Source organism: Homarus americanus, unplaced genomic scaffold (assembly GCF_018991925.1).
Source record: "Homarus americanus isolate GMGI-L3 unplaced genomic scaffold, GMGI_Hamer_2.0 scaffold33468, whole genome shotgun sequence".
Classification (NCBI taxonomy): Eukaryota; Metazoa; Arthropoda; class Malacostraca; order Decapoda; family Nephropidae; genus Homarus; species Homarus americanus.
In genome coordinates, this window is record NW_024714177.1 from 7,161,974 (window position 1) to 7,176,242 (window position 14,269).

Sequence of the window (14,269 nt, forward strand, 5' to 3'; positions counted from 1 at the left end):
GCAACGCTATTTAATAAAGCTTTAATTCTAATCACACAACAAAAAAGATACTTTCATAACAATAAAATATATTAATATATTAATAAAATATAAGATGTACAATTTAAACCACAAAATATAATGTTCAAACTTAACAATTGTGAAACACAGAAGTTGTCGGGCTGTCTTTACTAATCCTCCCAAATTTTGCACCTCTCCGGGGACCCAGTTTTTACTTTCTTTCACCTACCTCAGTCTCTGCTTCCCTCTGGACCCCTATCCCTACCTTTACTCTGTAATAACTCTATTATTATTCATCCATCCCTAAGATTATTTGACCATCGTATCTCATGTTTATTACCGTCAACATTTCAAATATTTCTCCTGATGTTTTTTTTTTAATCTTAGTACTTTTTCATTTATTTCCCTGTCAGTATAACCCATATAACGCCACATTTCAATAGTCCAATTCCTAAGGAGAAAAATGTGCCCTTTGTGACAAGATTGACACAAACACACTCTAGGACACAGGGAATCATATAAGATCGGGTACCTACCTGCATCACCTCCGATTTTGGAGTGTGCTACGATGGTGACACAAAATAACTCTACGCAAACCATAAATGACCATTCAGAGGTCAGGGCTCGGGATGTATGCCAAGATATAATCGTTATAACTTGCAATAACTACCATCCCACCATCATCACCACTTACAATAACTACCATCCCACTTTCACCACTTACAATAACTACCATCCCACCATCATCACCACTTACAATAACTACCATCCCACCATCACCACCTACAATAACTACCATCCCACCATCACCACCAACAATAACTACCATCCCACCATCACCACCTACACACCACTACCATCCCATCATCATCACCACCTACAATAACTACCATCCCACCATCACCACCTCAATAACTACCATCCCACCATCACCACCTACAATAACTACCTTCATCCCACCATCACCACCCAATAATAACTACCATCCCACCATCACCACCCAATAACTACCATCCCAACCATCACCACCCACAATAACCACTCATCCCACCATCACCACCCACAATAACCACCATCCCATCATCATCACCACCCAATAACTACCATCCCACCATCACCACCTACACAACTACCATCCCATCATCATCACCACCCACAATAACTACCATCTCACCATCACCACCTACAATAACTACCATCCCACCATCACCACCTACAATAACTACCATCCCACCATCACCACCTACAATAACTACCATCCCACCACCACCCACAATAACTACCATCCCACCATCACCACTCACAATAACTACCATCCCACCATCACCACCTACAATAACTACCATCTCACCATCACCACCTACAATAACTACCATCCACCATCACCACTCTACAATAACTACCATCCCACCATCACCACCTACAATAACTACCATCCCACCATCACCACCCACACAACTACCATCCCACCATCACCACCCAATAACTACCATCCCACCATCACCACCTACAATAACTACCATCCCACCATCACCAATAATAACTACCATCCCACCATCACCACTCCACACAGTTCCACCATCCACCATCACCACCCACAATAACTACCATCCCACCATCACCACCCACAATAACTACCATCCCACCATCACCACCTACAATAACTACCATCCCACCATCACCACTCACAATAACCACCATCCCACCATCACCACCTACAATAACCACCATCCCACCATCACCACCCACAATAACTACCATCTCACCATCACCACCCACAATAACTACCATCTCACCATCACCACCTAATAACTACCATCCCACCATCACCACCTCACAATAACTACCATCCCACCATCACCACCCACAATAACTACCATCCCACCATCACCACCCACAATAACTACCATCCCACCATCACCACCCTAATCTACCATCTCACCATCACCACTCCAATAACTACCATCCCACCATCACCACCCACAATAACTACCATCCCACCATCACCACAATAACTACCATCCCACCATCACCACTCACAACTACCATCTCACCATCACCACCCACAATAACTACCATCCCACCATCACCACCTACAATAACTACCATCCCACCATCATCACCACAATAACCACCATCCCACCATCACCACCACACAACTACCATCCCACCATCACCACCTGCAATAACTACCATCCCACCATCATCACCACCCACAATAACTACCATCCCACCATCACCACCCACAATAACCTCCATCCCACCACCATCACCACCCACACACAATCACTATCTCACCATCACCACCTACAATAACTACCATCCCACCATCACCACCCACAACTACCATCTCACCATCACCACCCACACAACTACCATCCCACCATCACCACCTACAATAACTACCATCCCACCATCACCACCCAACTTCCTCACCATCCCACCATCACCACCCACAATAACTACCATCCCACCATCACCACCCACAATAACTACCATCCCACCATCATCACCACCCACAATAACTACCATCCCACCATCACCACCTACAATAACTACCATCCCACCATCACCACCTACAATAACTACCATCCCACCATCACCACCCACACAACTACCATCCCACCATCATCACCTACCAATAACTACCATCCCACCATCACCACCACAATAACTTCATCCACCATCATCACCACAATAACCATCCCACCATCACCCACCTACAATAACTACCATCCCACCATCACCACCCACAATAACTACCATCCCACCATCCATCACCACCCACACCATCTCACCATCACCACCTACAATAACTACCATCCCACCATCACCACCACAATAACTCACCATCCCACCATCACCACCACAATAACTACCATCCCACCATCACCACCTACAAAACTACCATCCCACCATCACCACCTCAAAACTACCATCCCACCATCACCACCCACAATAACTACCATCCCACCAACACCACCCACAATAACTACCATCCCACCATCACCACCCACAAAACTACCATCCCACCACCACCTCCACAACCATCCCACCATCACCACCTACACAACTACCATCCCACCATCACCACCCACAATAACTACCATCCCACCATCACCACCCAATACCATCCCACCATCACCACCCAATAACTACCATCCCACCATCACCACCTACATTCAAATAACTACCATCCCACCATCACCACCAACAATTACTACCATCCCACCATCACCACTACACCATCCCACCATCACCACCAAGGCTAACTTACCATTCCACCATCACCACCCAACTACCATCCCACCATCACCACCTCTTAACCACCATCCACCATCACCACCGAATAACTACCATCCCCATCACCACCTACAATAACACCATCCCAACCATCACCAATACCATCCCATCAACCACCCAACCATCCCAATAACCACCATCCCACCATCCCCATCACCACCCAATAACTACCATCCCACCATCACCACCCCCACATAACTACCATCCCAATCACCCACAATAACTACCATCCCACCATCACCACCCAATAACTACCATCCCACCATCACCACCAATCCCACCATCATCACCACCCACAATTAACTAATCCCACCATCACCCACACAACCACTATCCCACCATCATCACCACCCACAATAACCACCATCCCACTCATCACCACTCTAACTACCATCCCACCATCACACCACCTGCTAACTACCATTCACCACACCACCCAATAACCATCCTACCCATCACCACCCATCACCACAACAACCACCATCCCACCCATCCCACCACCTAACCACCATCCCACCATCACCATAACTACCATCCACAATAACCACCATCCCACCATCACCACCCACAATACATCCCACTCACCACCCAACTACCATCCCACCATCACCACCCAATAACTACCATCCCACCATCACCACCCAATAACTACCATCCCACCATCACCACCCACAATAACTACCATCCCACCATCATCACCACCCACAAAACTACCATCCCACCACCACCCACAATAACTACCATCCCACCATCACCACCTACAATAACTACCATCCACCATCATCACCACCCACAATAACTACCATCTCACCATCACCACCTACAATAACTACCATCCCACCATCACCACCCACATAACTACCATCCCACCATCACCACCCAATAACTACCATCCCACCATCACCACTCACAATAACTACCATCCCACCATCACCACCCACAATAACCACTATCCCACCATCACCACCCACAATAACTACCATCCCAATACTCACCACCACAATAACTACCATCCCACCATCACACCAACAACTACCTTCCATCCCACCATCACCACCCACAATAACTACCATCCCACCATCACCACCTACAACTACCATCCCACCATCACCACCCAGTAACACCATCCCACCATCACCACCCACAACTACCATCCCACCATCACCACTCCAATAACTACCATCCCACCATCACCACCATACAATAATTACCATCCCACCATCACCACCCACAATGACTACCATCCCACCATCACCACCCACAATAACTCCCATCCCACCATCATCACCAACCACAATAACTACCATCTCACCATCACAACTACTACCATCCCAACACCACCACAATAACTACCATCCCACCATCACCACCTACAATAACTCCACCACCACCCACAATAATCATCCCCACCATCACCACCCACAACTACCATCCCAACATCCACTAACAACTCATCACCACCCACAATAACTACCATCCCAACCATCACCACCCACAATAACTACCATCTCACCATCATCATCCCACCATCACCACCCACAATAACTACCATCCCACCATCACCACCTACAACTACCATCCCACCATCACCACCCACAATAACTACATCCCACCATCACCACCCACAAAACTACCATCCCACCATCACCACTCCACAATAACTACCATCCCACCATCACCACCCACATCCCACCATCACCACCTACAATAACTACCATCCCACAACACTCACCACCCAATAACTACCATCCCACCACCCACCAACAACACCATCCCACCATCAACAATCAATTAACTACCATCATCACCCAATAACTACCATCCCACCATCACCACCCACCAATAACTACCATCCCACCATCACCACCTACAATAACTACCATCCCACTACCATCACCACCTACAATAACTACCATCCCACCATCACCACCCACAATAACTACCATCCCACCATCACCACCCACAATAACTACCATCCCACCATCACTTACAGAACACAGTAATGTATTATCCAAGGCAGGAGATGCAGCACTTGACAAGGGCGAGGTAAGCGGGGGCAGGTGAGAGTTGTGTGGTTGAACATGTGCATTCCGTCCATGCAAACAGCTATTTTGATTTTTGTTCATATATTTTAATTTTATACGTTATTATTAAATAATAATAATAATAATAATAATAATAATAATAATAATAATAATAATAATAATTTCCCAGCCCATGAAAACAAAACAAAATTATATGTCAGCTTCTGAAGCCCAAGACAGTGTAGGGTCAACAGAGGCTAAATATAGAGGGTAAAAGAGCTTAGGGGTGCATGTATGAGGTGTCGGGTGAGCCACGGGAGGTGGGAGTCGTCCAATTAGTGGTAACTGGATTATTACGGGGTATATAAGGGGTCAGTTGGGCTGTCCAAGTCATCCCGCTGTTGTTCTTCGTCGAGCAAACTCTTTAGCGCGACTTCTTAACCTTCTCGCAAGAGAAAACCAACCAACTTCGATGGTGAACGCCGTGAAAGTCTTCAAGAAAACCGCCCCTAATGGTACGTCACTGGCTGTTGCCACCCTTAGGTAGAATAATTTATTTGGGAAATTAAAAGTACAAAGATATAAGTAAAAAAGGCGGAGTACTGTTCCTATTTGGATATACTGTACTACACAGTACTGTATATCATTACTGGCTTCCCTCACCCAGTGTTCCAATAATCTATAAATCGTATATGGTAGCCAGGCGTCGTTGTTGTTCTCTTGGTTTTGTACAAAAATCTCACGTAACTTGAACAAGCGTCCTTTACGCGACTTTACAAAGACTAAAACTCTCCTCAAATTCTGACAGGGTTTCATCAGGGTGAAGTAGTGAAGCAATGTCGCATAAGTATATGCTGTATATTACACAATTATGCTCCGTCACGCAGCTTTTGTCGTCAACTTGTCCAACAACCCTCACTAGTTTTTGAAAAGTCAGCTCTTACACATGTGATGTAGTTATATTTTGTGATGGTGATATCTTTTTACATACTTTAATGCGATTTGAACTTAGTCCATTTTACCTGTATTTGACAATTAGTGTAAATTTTGTGACGATAACTTAAAATGTTAAAATTACCGACCTGTTTAATGTTTTCCATTAAATGATCATAAATATAACAGTAATAGAACAGATGAAACAGTTTTCTGAAAGAGTTCGTAAATTTTATTTAAAATTTCCTGTCCGTTTAAATTTTATTTTTATTTTACTATTAATCGTCTGACCAACAATCAGTATATCCTTATAATCCTTATTAGCATTTAATTTAAAATGTGAGGTACAATCACTAAAAAAAATCTATACAAAATTGTGTTGAGAATATATGACAACAAACGAAGGATTTTGACAACCCTAACGAGACAACCGGAGTAGCAGTGTTCATTTTGAAATTCATTGACCCCCCCCACAAGTACCTTAAAATGTACCACTGTCAAATGAGTTCCTAGAGCGCCATCTCCAGTATATAACAAGGAGTTCGAGGGCTCATTCCAGCAGTTCAATGTACTGTGCTGTACTCAGGCGTGTCCTTATTGGTGAATTCTATATACGTACATAATCGGATATTCAGTTACTCGAAAACCAATGTTCTGTGTATCTAAAAATGCTGCCATTATTTCTGCATAAATGAATTTTTAATGAATCTTTACAAAACATGAAGTAATATAATGTACCGCTGTAGGTGTAGTGGACTCGATGCACTGAAGAATGTCAACACACACACACACACACACACACACACCTGAGTTACATCCTGACTGATGTTCACTGTTAATTTGCATACAATTTATAACTAACAACATTTTTAAGACCATGAATTATGATAACACACTATAACTGACATATTTATCAAGTAACTACATAGTGACTATAATTTAGCGTCTATTTTGATCAGTTTTAAGAGTTAGTGAAAATTTCTCAAGCCTAGAGGAACCCTCTCATGTAGAATTTATAAAAAGAGAAAAAAATGCAAGTACGGTTTTCTTTACAAAATGACTGACTTCTGACGTGCTGACCTACGATTTATGGTAAACGTTATAATTCATGTTGTCTTGTAATTAACAGAGCTTGAAATATTTGCCCTTCACGGAGGCTCAAGTTATTTTTTATTGTTTTTTGTTTAATCTCTTCCGCTTCAATACGGATTTTCGTGTGATAAAATGTTTTTTCCTACACTTTCCCAAACAGGATATGCATAGTTTTCATAGAAAAGTTCTTTGATTTCGAATATGAGGAATTTTAAATGTTATTATGCAATCAGAATTTGTTGTACACACATGTTCAAACGTTCCATGTCTCCTCCCCCACCCCCCCCACCCCCAAGAAACTAAGGCACCAAATGACCCGGCCCTCCAGTAACAAAAACAGCTAACGCAGGATAATAATTGTCCTAACAAAGTAACAATGAACAGACTAATCGTCCGAACGGTTAGTGGGCTGAGAAGTGGTGAAATGACAAATAAATTAATAAATAAATGAATGGTATAACGGTAGACTCTATTATGTTTTATTCCGGCAGGTAAAATCACCGTCTACCTAGGCCGCCGCGACTTCGTGGACAACACCTCTAGCACCGAACCTGTCGATGGCGTCGTAGTCTGTGACAATGACTACCTCCGTGGCCGCAAGGTCTTCGCCACCGTGAGTACCTAACTTTACAGGTTGGGGAAGTGAAGGCAGCCGAGTGGCGTGTCGGCCACGCTGCCTCCTTATGTACCAAAGGCTTAGGCTACAGTGTGTTGTATCTACACCGTTCTTAATGGGCAGTCAGGCTTAGGGGGCCCACTTACACCTTCACTCTAGTCCTCCAAACACATAATTTTGATCAGCTTTTCCTCAGTTGTTACACGTTCTCGGGAAGCTGGACTCTTAACTGTTAGTGTGTTAAAACTTCCACTAAAGCTTTCATTTGCAAACACTTGATGTTTCCTCTATATCAGAATCCAGTTTCACCCCGAGTTTCCTGTTACATGAAACTGTTCGTTTACTGAGGCGATGCCTCAAACACAAACCAAGTTTATATTTCCTACCACAACAATTAAACTTGCTCTAGATACTGTAGACTCCGATTTGTAGAGAAACGTTGTGGACTGACCATAAACTATTATTCTCCTCGTTCTGTCACTCTCGTTCACCCTTCTGCGTCTCCCTCAGGTTACGGTCACGTACCGTTTCGGTCGCGAGGAGGATGAGATCATGGGGATCAACTTCAGCAAAGAGCTGCAGCTCACCACGCAGCAGATCTACCCCAACTCCAACCAGGACGAGCCTACCGGCGTCCAGGACAGGCTCATAAAGAAGCTTGGTGCCAATGCCTACCCATTCGCTGTCACCCTCCCTGAAAATGCCCCCTCCTCCGTCCAGCTCCACTCTGGTGACGACGAAACTGTGAGTGTCCCTAATCCCCAGTCTTGGGTGTTCTCCCCTGACCACTGGGACTGTTTGTTGACCTCTCCTGACCACCAGTCTTAAGGAATGAGTGACCTTACTCCGAGGAGCAAATTGACTCACCATTGTGCAACTGATAGCTTACCGTAATGGTAGTTCTATACCCGTGTATTTCCCAAGTGTAAACAAGATATCCATTCACATTAGAGGACTTTCACTTTATATAAATACTGGCCGGAGAATCCCGGCTCTGATCAAGTTTGTCTTTGGCCTGCTCATATACCGTGTTCGTGACAACGCAATCTACACTACATCCACTACACTATCTACACTACAGTTTATCAACTACACTATTATCTTCACTACATCCACTGCACTTCCTAAATAACATTCACAACATTATCTACGATAAATCCACTACGCTATCATCTACGCTAAATCCACTTCACTATACTTAGATAAATGTAAGCACACAATGCAAAAAAAACACAAAAAACATACCAAATATTAGGTCCATGTTAAAAAATATGGTAATGCACACGGGGCCCACAGAGAATTTTGATAACCATGCTCGACTAACACTAAGATATACTCGTGCATCACCACCCACATGTTCCCTGACGCCCCACTCTCTGTCACAGGCCAAACCCCTCGGTGTGATCTATGAGCTGCGTGTGTTCGTTGGTGACAATGGTGACGAGAAGCCCCACAGGCGCAACTCCGTCGCCCTTGCCGTCAGGAGGGTCCAGTACTCCCCTGCTGGAGGCAACAAGCGCCAACCCAGCACCCTCGTGTCCAAGGGCTTCGCTCTCTCCTCCGGCAAGCTCAACATGGAAGTCACTCTTGACAAGGAACTGTACTACCATGGTGAGCAAGTCAAGGCCAACCTGAGCATCAATAACTCCTCCAAGAAGACTGTCAAGTCTGTCAAGGTGGCTGTGATCCAGCACGTCGAACTCACCATGACCAACAACCAGTTCACCCGCGAGGTAGGTCAGGCCCTCATACCTTCCTCACCCCTACCCCACACTCTTACCCTCCTTACCCCTACTCAACACTCCTACCTTCCTCACCCCTACCCAACACTCCTACCTTCCTCATCCCTGCCCCACACTCTTACCTTCCTCATCCTTACCCCTCACTCCTACCTTTCTCACCCCTACCCCACACTCTTACCTTCCTCACCCCTATCCCACACTCCTACCTTCCTCACCCCTACTCAACACTCCTACCTTCCTCACCCCTACCCAACACTCCTACCTTCCTCACCCCTACCCCATACTCTTACCTTCCTCATCCTTACCCCTCACTCCTACCTTTCTCACCCCTCCCCATACTCTTACCTTCCTCACCTCTATCCCTCACTCCTACCTTCCTCACCTCTATTCCTGACTCCTACCTGCTCACCCCTACCTCTCACGCCTACCTAGCTCATCCCTATTCCATACTCCTACCCTACTCCTAATTAGTTTTGTAATCCATCACATCAAATATTTGTGAAAAATAAAACTCGCTTAGATAAAACACGATACACTTAATGATGAAACACAGTCTCCTACCGAACGAATTAACTTTACATTTAATATTATCTTAACTTTATAAAACTTGGTGTTGTAACATAGCATATTGCTCCCCCGACAGGTGTCTTCACTGGAGTCCAAAGAGGGCTGCCCCATCACCCCCGGCAGCAACCTGCAGAAGGCCTTCAACCTCACCCCGCTTGCCTCCTCCAACAAGGCCAAATTTGGCATCGCCCTTGATGGCAAGCAGAAGGTAACAGCCATTTATTTAGATTTTCTTGCACAATGCTTTTAAGATATAACACCCTGTATATGTGAAGTTAAAAGACTACTTACTCAAAATCAGTAAACACACACACACACACACCATACATATGCTGTATAAGATTAAAAAAATATACGTACAGTATTTCCTCACACGGCCAACAATATTTAAGAGTAAGATTATGAACAAGTGTGACCCACTCACTCTTCTCCCACAGGACTCTGACGCTAACCTTGCCTCCTCCACCATCGTGGCTGCCGGCAAGAGCGCCAACGATGCTCTTGGTATCGTGGTGTCCTACTCCCTCCGCGTCAAGCTGAACTGCGGTGCCTTGGGCGGCGAGCTGGTGGCTGACCTGCCCTTCAAGCTCATGCACCCCGCCCCTGGTTGGTTTCCTTTTGTAAATTGGCAGCATCCGCGTGTATATAGGCATAGCGTGGGCTGACTGGGTCTTCCCTAGCATAATATTCACTTGTGTCCCACACAGCACTCAATTCCTTCATCTAACGCACCAACTTAACCTAGTCTAACCTAACCTACAGCTAATCCAATTTAGAAGTGGCGACACTGGCGAATGTCATGAAGGAGACGTACTAATCTCCCAAGGTTATGTCCTCATACTTGTTGATTTTGCCTTCATAATAATATTATAAATTTCTGATCACTATAAACATGGTATGAAGGTTTACATTACTAAAGAGATAACAGGCTAGGTTGAGATAACAGGCTAGGTTGAGATAACAGGCTAGGTAGAGATAACAGGCTAGGTAGAAGAGAAGTACCGGTTTTATCAACTTTCGATATACAGTAAACTGGTTGCAGGGTCCAGAAATAACTGACCATCTACAGCTGATAATTCCCCCAAATAATTCCAAGGGTAAAGAAATAAAATTTGAATTCAAATATCATAATAACGGTGCTACAAAAACGAGTAATATCAAACATTTTTGAGTGACAGCCTCATGATCTACACCGCAGCTGTAATATTTTTAGTTGAGAATACTGAATGGGTCCTCAAATTCTTGATAACCCAAGAGTATCGCAGGAGTCCTTGTCTGATAATCAAAATCTTAAAATAATTTGTTGCTCTTGATTTTGTATTAAGTTTCTGAACAGATATTCATGTCTCACTGTTTAAACATTACCCAGATTAAGACTGAGATGTTGTGCCTGCAGGTACTACCATCAAGGCCCGCCCTGACGCTGGCTACACTGGTGGTGAGGACCTAGAGTTCGAGGACTTCGCCCGTCTGCGCCGCGGCGTCAGCGTTGACCAGAACTAAGGTTCTAATCTCCACATCTACACTCGCTTCCTCACTTGCCGATTACCTTGATCTCCACGGTTCATCGATCGAACGAACGATACGGGATTTTTTCGAAACGAAGCCGACGTCGTGACAAGTTTTCAGCGTTGCGCGCTCAGTATGATATTTTGCTCGCGTTCCCGCGCTGCCCACACTGACCTCACGTCAAAATCTCTCACCTGCACAGGTTGCAGAGGCTCATCGCCATCTTGGGTCATGGTGTGGGCAATCAAGGTCAACCATCATCAGCACCCACGTGTCATCTGGTATGGGCAGCTCGCGAACTGCCTGGGCTTTGTGAATGTATTTTCAGTTCGTCTGATGCCCGCCTTGGGCAGCACCTACGCTGTGCATGTGATTTATGACTTTTCTGTTTTAGCATTTTTTTTTTTTTAGTTTTTGTTCCACAAATTCATTTAAAAGTGCTCGAAAATATCAGAGCATTTTAATTTGCTAACATAATTCCAGCAATCTAAATCAATTGGCGTTTCTATTTTATTTTATGCTAATAAAAAAAATAATAAGCCTCTTTTTTACTTTTCCTTTAATGTACTTCTGACTCACACCACATGCCTTTGAAACCCAGAAAAACGTAATGTTCCTTACTCTAATAACATTAATCTCTTAAATCTGCCATACAATGTTAATTTTTATTGTTGACATGACCAACAATGACTCGTGTTATTACAAACATTTCCTTCACATATTACACAAACACAAAGTCATTTAGCATCTAAGATTCATCACACCACCGCCCCATTCCACCAGGGTGAGGTGCAGCGTTCTCCATAACCTTCTTGAAAGAGATGTACAACTCTAAAAAAAAAATAATTATTATTTTTTTTTTTTCAATTTCGCCTTGTGGTAAATATGGCTGGAAACACTGGTGCCGCTACACAATGTTATTCCGGTGAGCCTCTTCAGCTACCGTGATGCTGTTGACATCGGTATCATTATATTTTCTTGGCATAATTTGTGAATTTTGCACTAAGAAGAATAATAATAAAAATAAATATAATAATAATAAATAGCAGGGGAACCCAGCGTTGCTCAGGTGGATTCTTGAAAGGCAGCTCAGCGTATATCTAAGGCTACTCTATTAGCTACATTTCACTCCTTCAGTTCTCCGTAAAGAGCAGTTTTATAATGAATTTTCATACCATACATAACTATATTCCAGTTAATAATCTACAGTACCGCCTGGCCTCGCTTATCCCTCGACCTCACTATCACCATACGCGTCCAGGCATCTCCTCGGTTAGAACTTCGACTTAAATGTTGCTTCTGGAAAACCTCATTTGGTTAGCCTTGCCTTTGACGAGCTATATTTAACTCATGACCCCGACACACGACACGCAGACGAGGTGGTTGCAGTGATGGTTTTTGTACATTAGTGTTGGTGATAGTTGTACTGAAGTAGTGGTGGCGGTTGTACTATAGTGGTGGTGGTTGTACCGTAGTGGTGGTGGTTGTACTGTAGCGGTGGTGGTTGTACTGTAGGAGTGATGGTTGTACTGTAGTAGTGGTGGTTGTACTGTAGTGGTGGTGGTGGTGGTTGTACTGTAGCGGTGGTGGTTGTACTGTGGTGGTGGTGGTTGGCTACTGTAGCGGTGGTGGTTGTACTGTGGTGGTGGTGACTGAGTGGTGGTTGCAATGTAGTGGTGGGTGGTTGGTACTTGAAGTGGGGGTGGTTGTACTGTAGTGGTGGTGGTTGTAATGCAGTAGTGGTGGGGTAGTACTGTAGCGGGTGGTGGTTGTACTGTAGTGGTGGTAGCTGTAGTGTAGTGGTGGGTGGTGGTTGTACTTAGTGGTGGTGTGGTTGTACTGTAGTGGTGGTGGCTGTAGCGTAGTGGTGGTGGCTGTACTTAGTGGTGGTGGCTGTAGTGTAGTGGTGGTGGTTGTACTTTAGTGGTGTGGCTGTAATGTAGTGGTGGTGGTTGTACTGTAGTGGTGTGGCTGTAGTGTAGTGGTGGTGGTTGTACTTAGTGGTGGTGGCTGTAGTGTAGTGGTGGTGTGTACTTAGTGGTGGTGGCTGTAGTGTGGAGTGGTGGTGGTTGTACTGTAGTGGTGGTGGCTTGCACTTAGTGGTGGTGGTTGTACCTAGTGGTGGTGGCTGTAGTGTAGTGGTGGTGGTTGTACTGTAGTGGTGGTGTTTGTAATGTAGTGGTGGTGTTTTTGCATGTGGTGGTGGTGGGTGGTTGTACAGTGGTGGTGGTTGTACTGTAGTGGTGGTGATGGTAGTGGTGGTGGTTGTACTGTAGTGGTGGTGTTTGTACTGTAGTGGTGGTGTTGTACTGTGTGTGGTGTTGTACTTAGTGGTGGTTGTACTGTAGTGGTGGTGGTTGTATTGTAGTTGTGGTGTTTGTACTGGTGGTGGTTGTACCTAGTGGTGTGGTGGTGGCTGTAGTGTAGTGGTGGTGGTTGTACCTGGGTGGTGGTGGTTGTACTGTAGTGGTGGTGGTTGTACT

General features: G+C 44.7%; 1 protein-coding gene across 1 annotated transcript; it reads left to right on the forward strand.

Moving 5' to 3' along the window:
• The first annotated feature begins 5,702 nt into the window (after positions 1–5,702).
• Positions 5,703–12,325, forward strand: LOC121877612 (arrestin homolog). Its single transcript, XM_042383420.1, has 7 exons — positions 5,703–5,842; positions 7,844–7,965; positions 8,479–8,712; positions 9,354–9,701; positions 10,354–10,485; positions 10,715–10,883; positions 11,674–12,325. Exons 1-7 carry the CDS (start codon positions 5,800–5,802, stop codon positions 11,778–11,780), a joined length of 1,155 nt encoding a protein of 384 aa, XP_042239354.1. The 5' UTR covers positions 5,703–5,799; the 3' UTR covers positions 11,781–12,325.
• Positions 12,326–14,269: the final 1,944 nt, after the last annotated feature.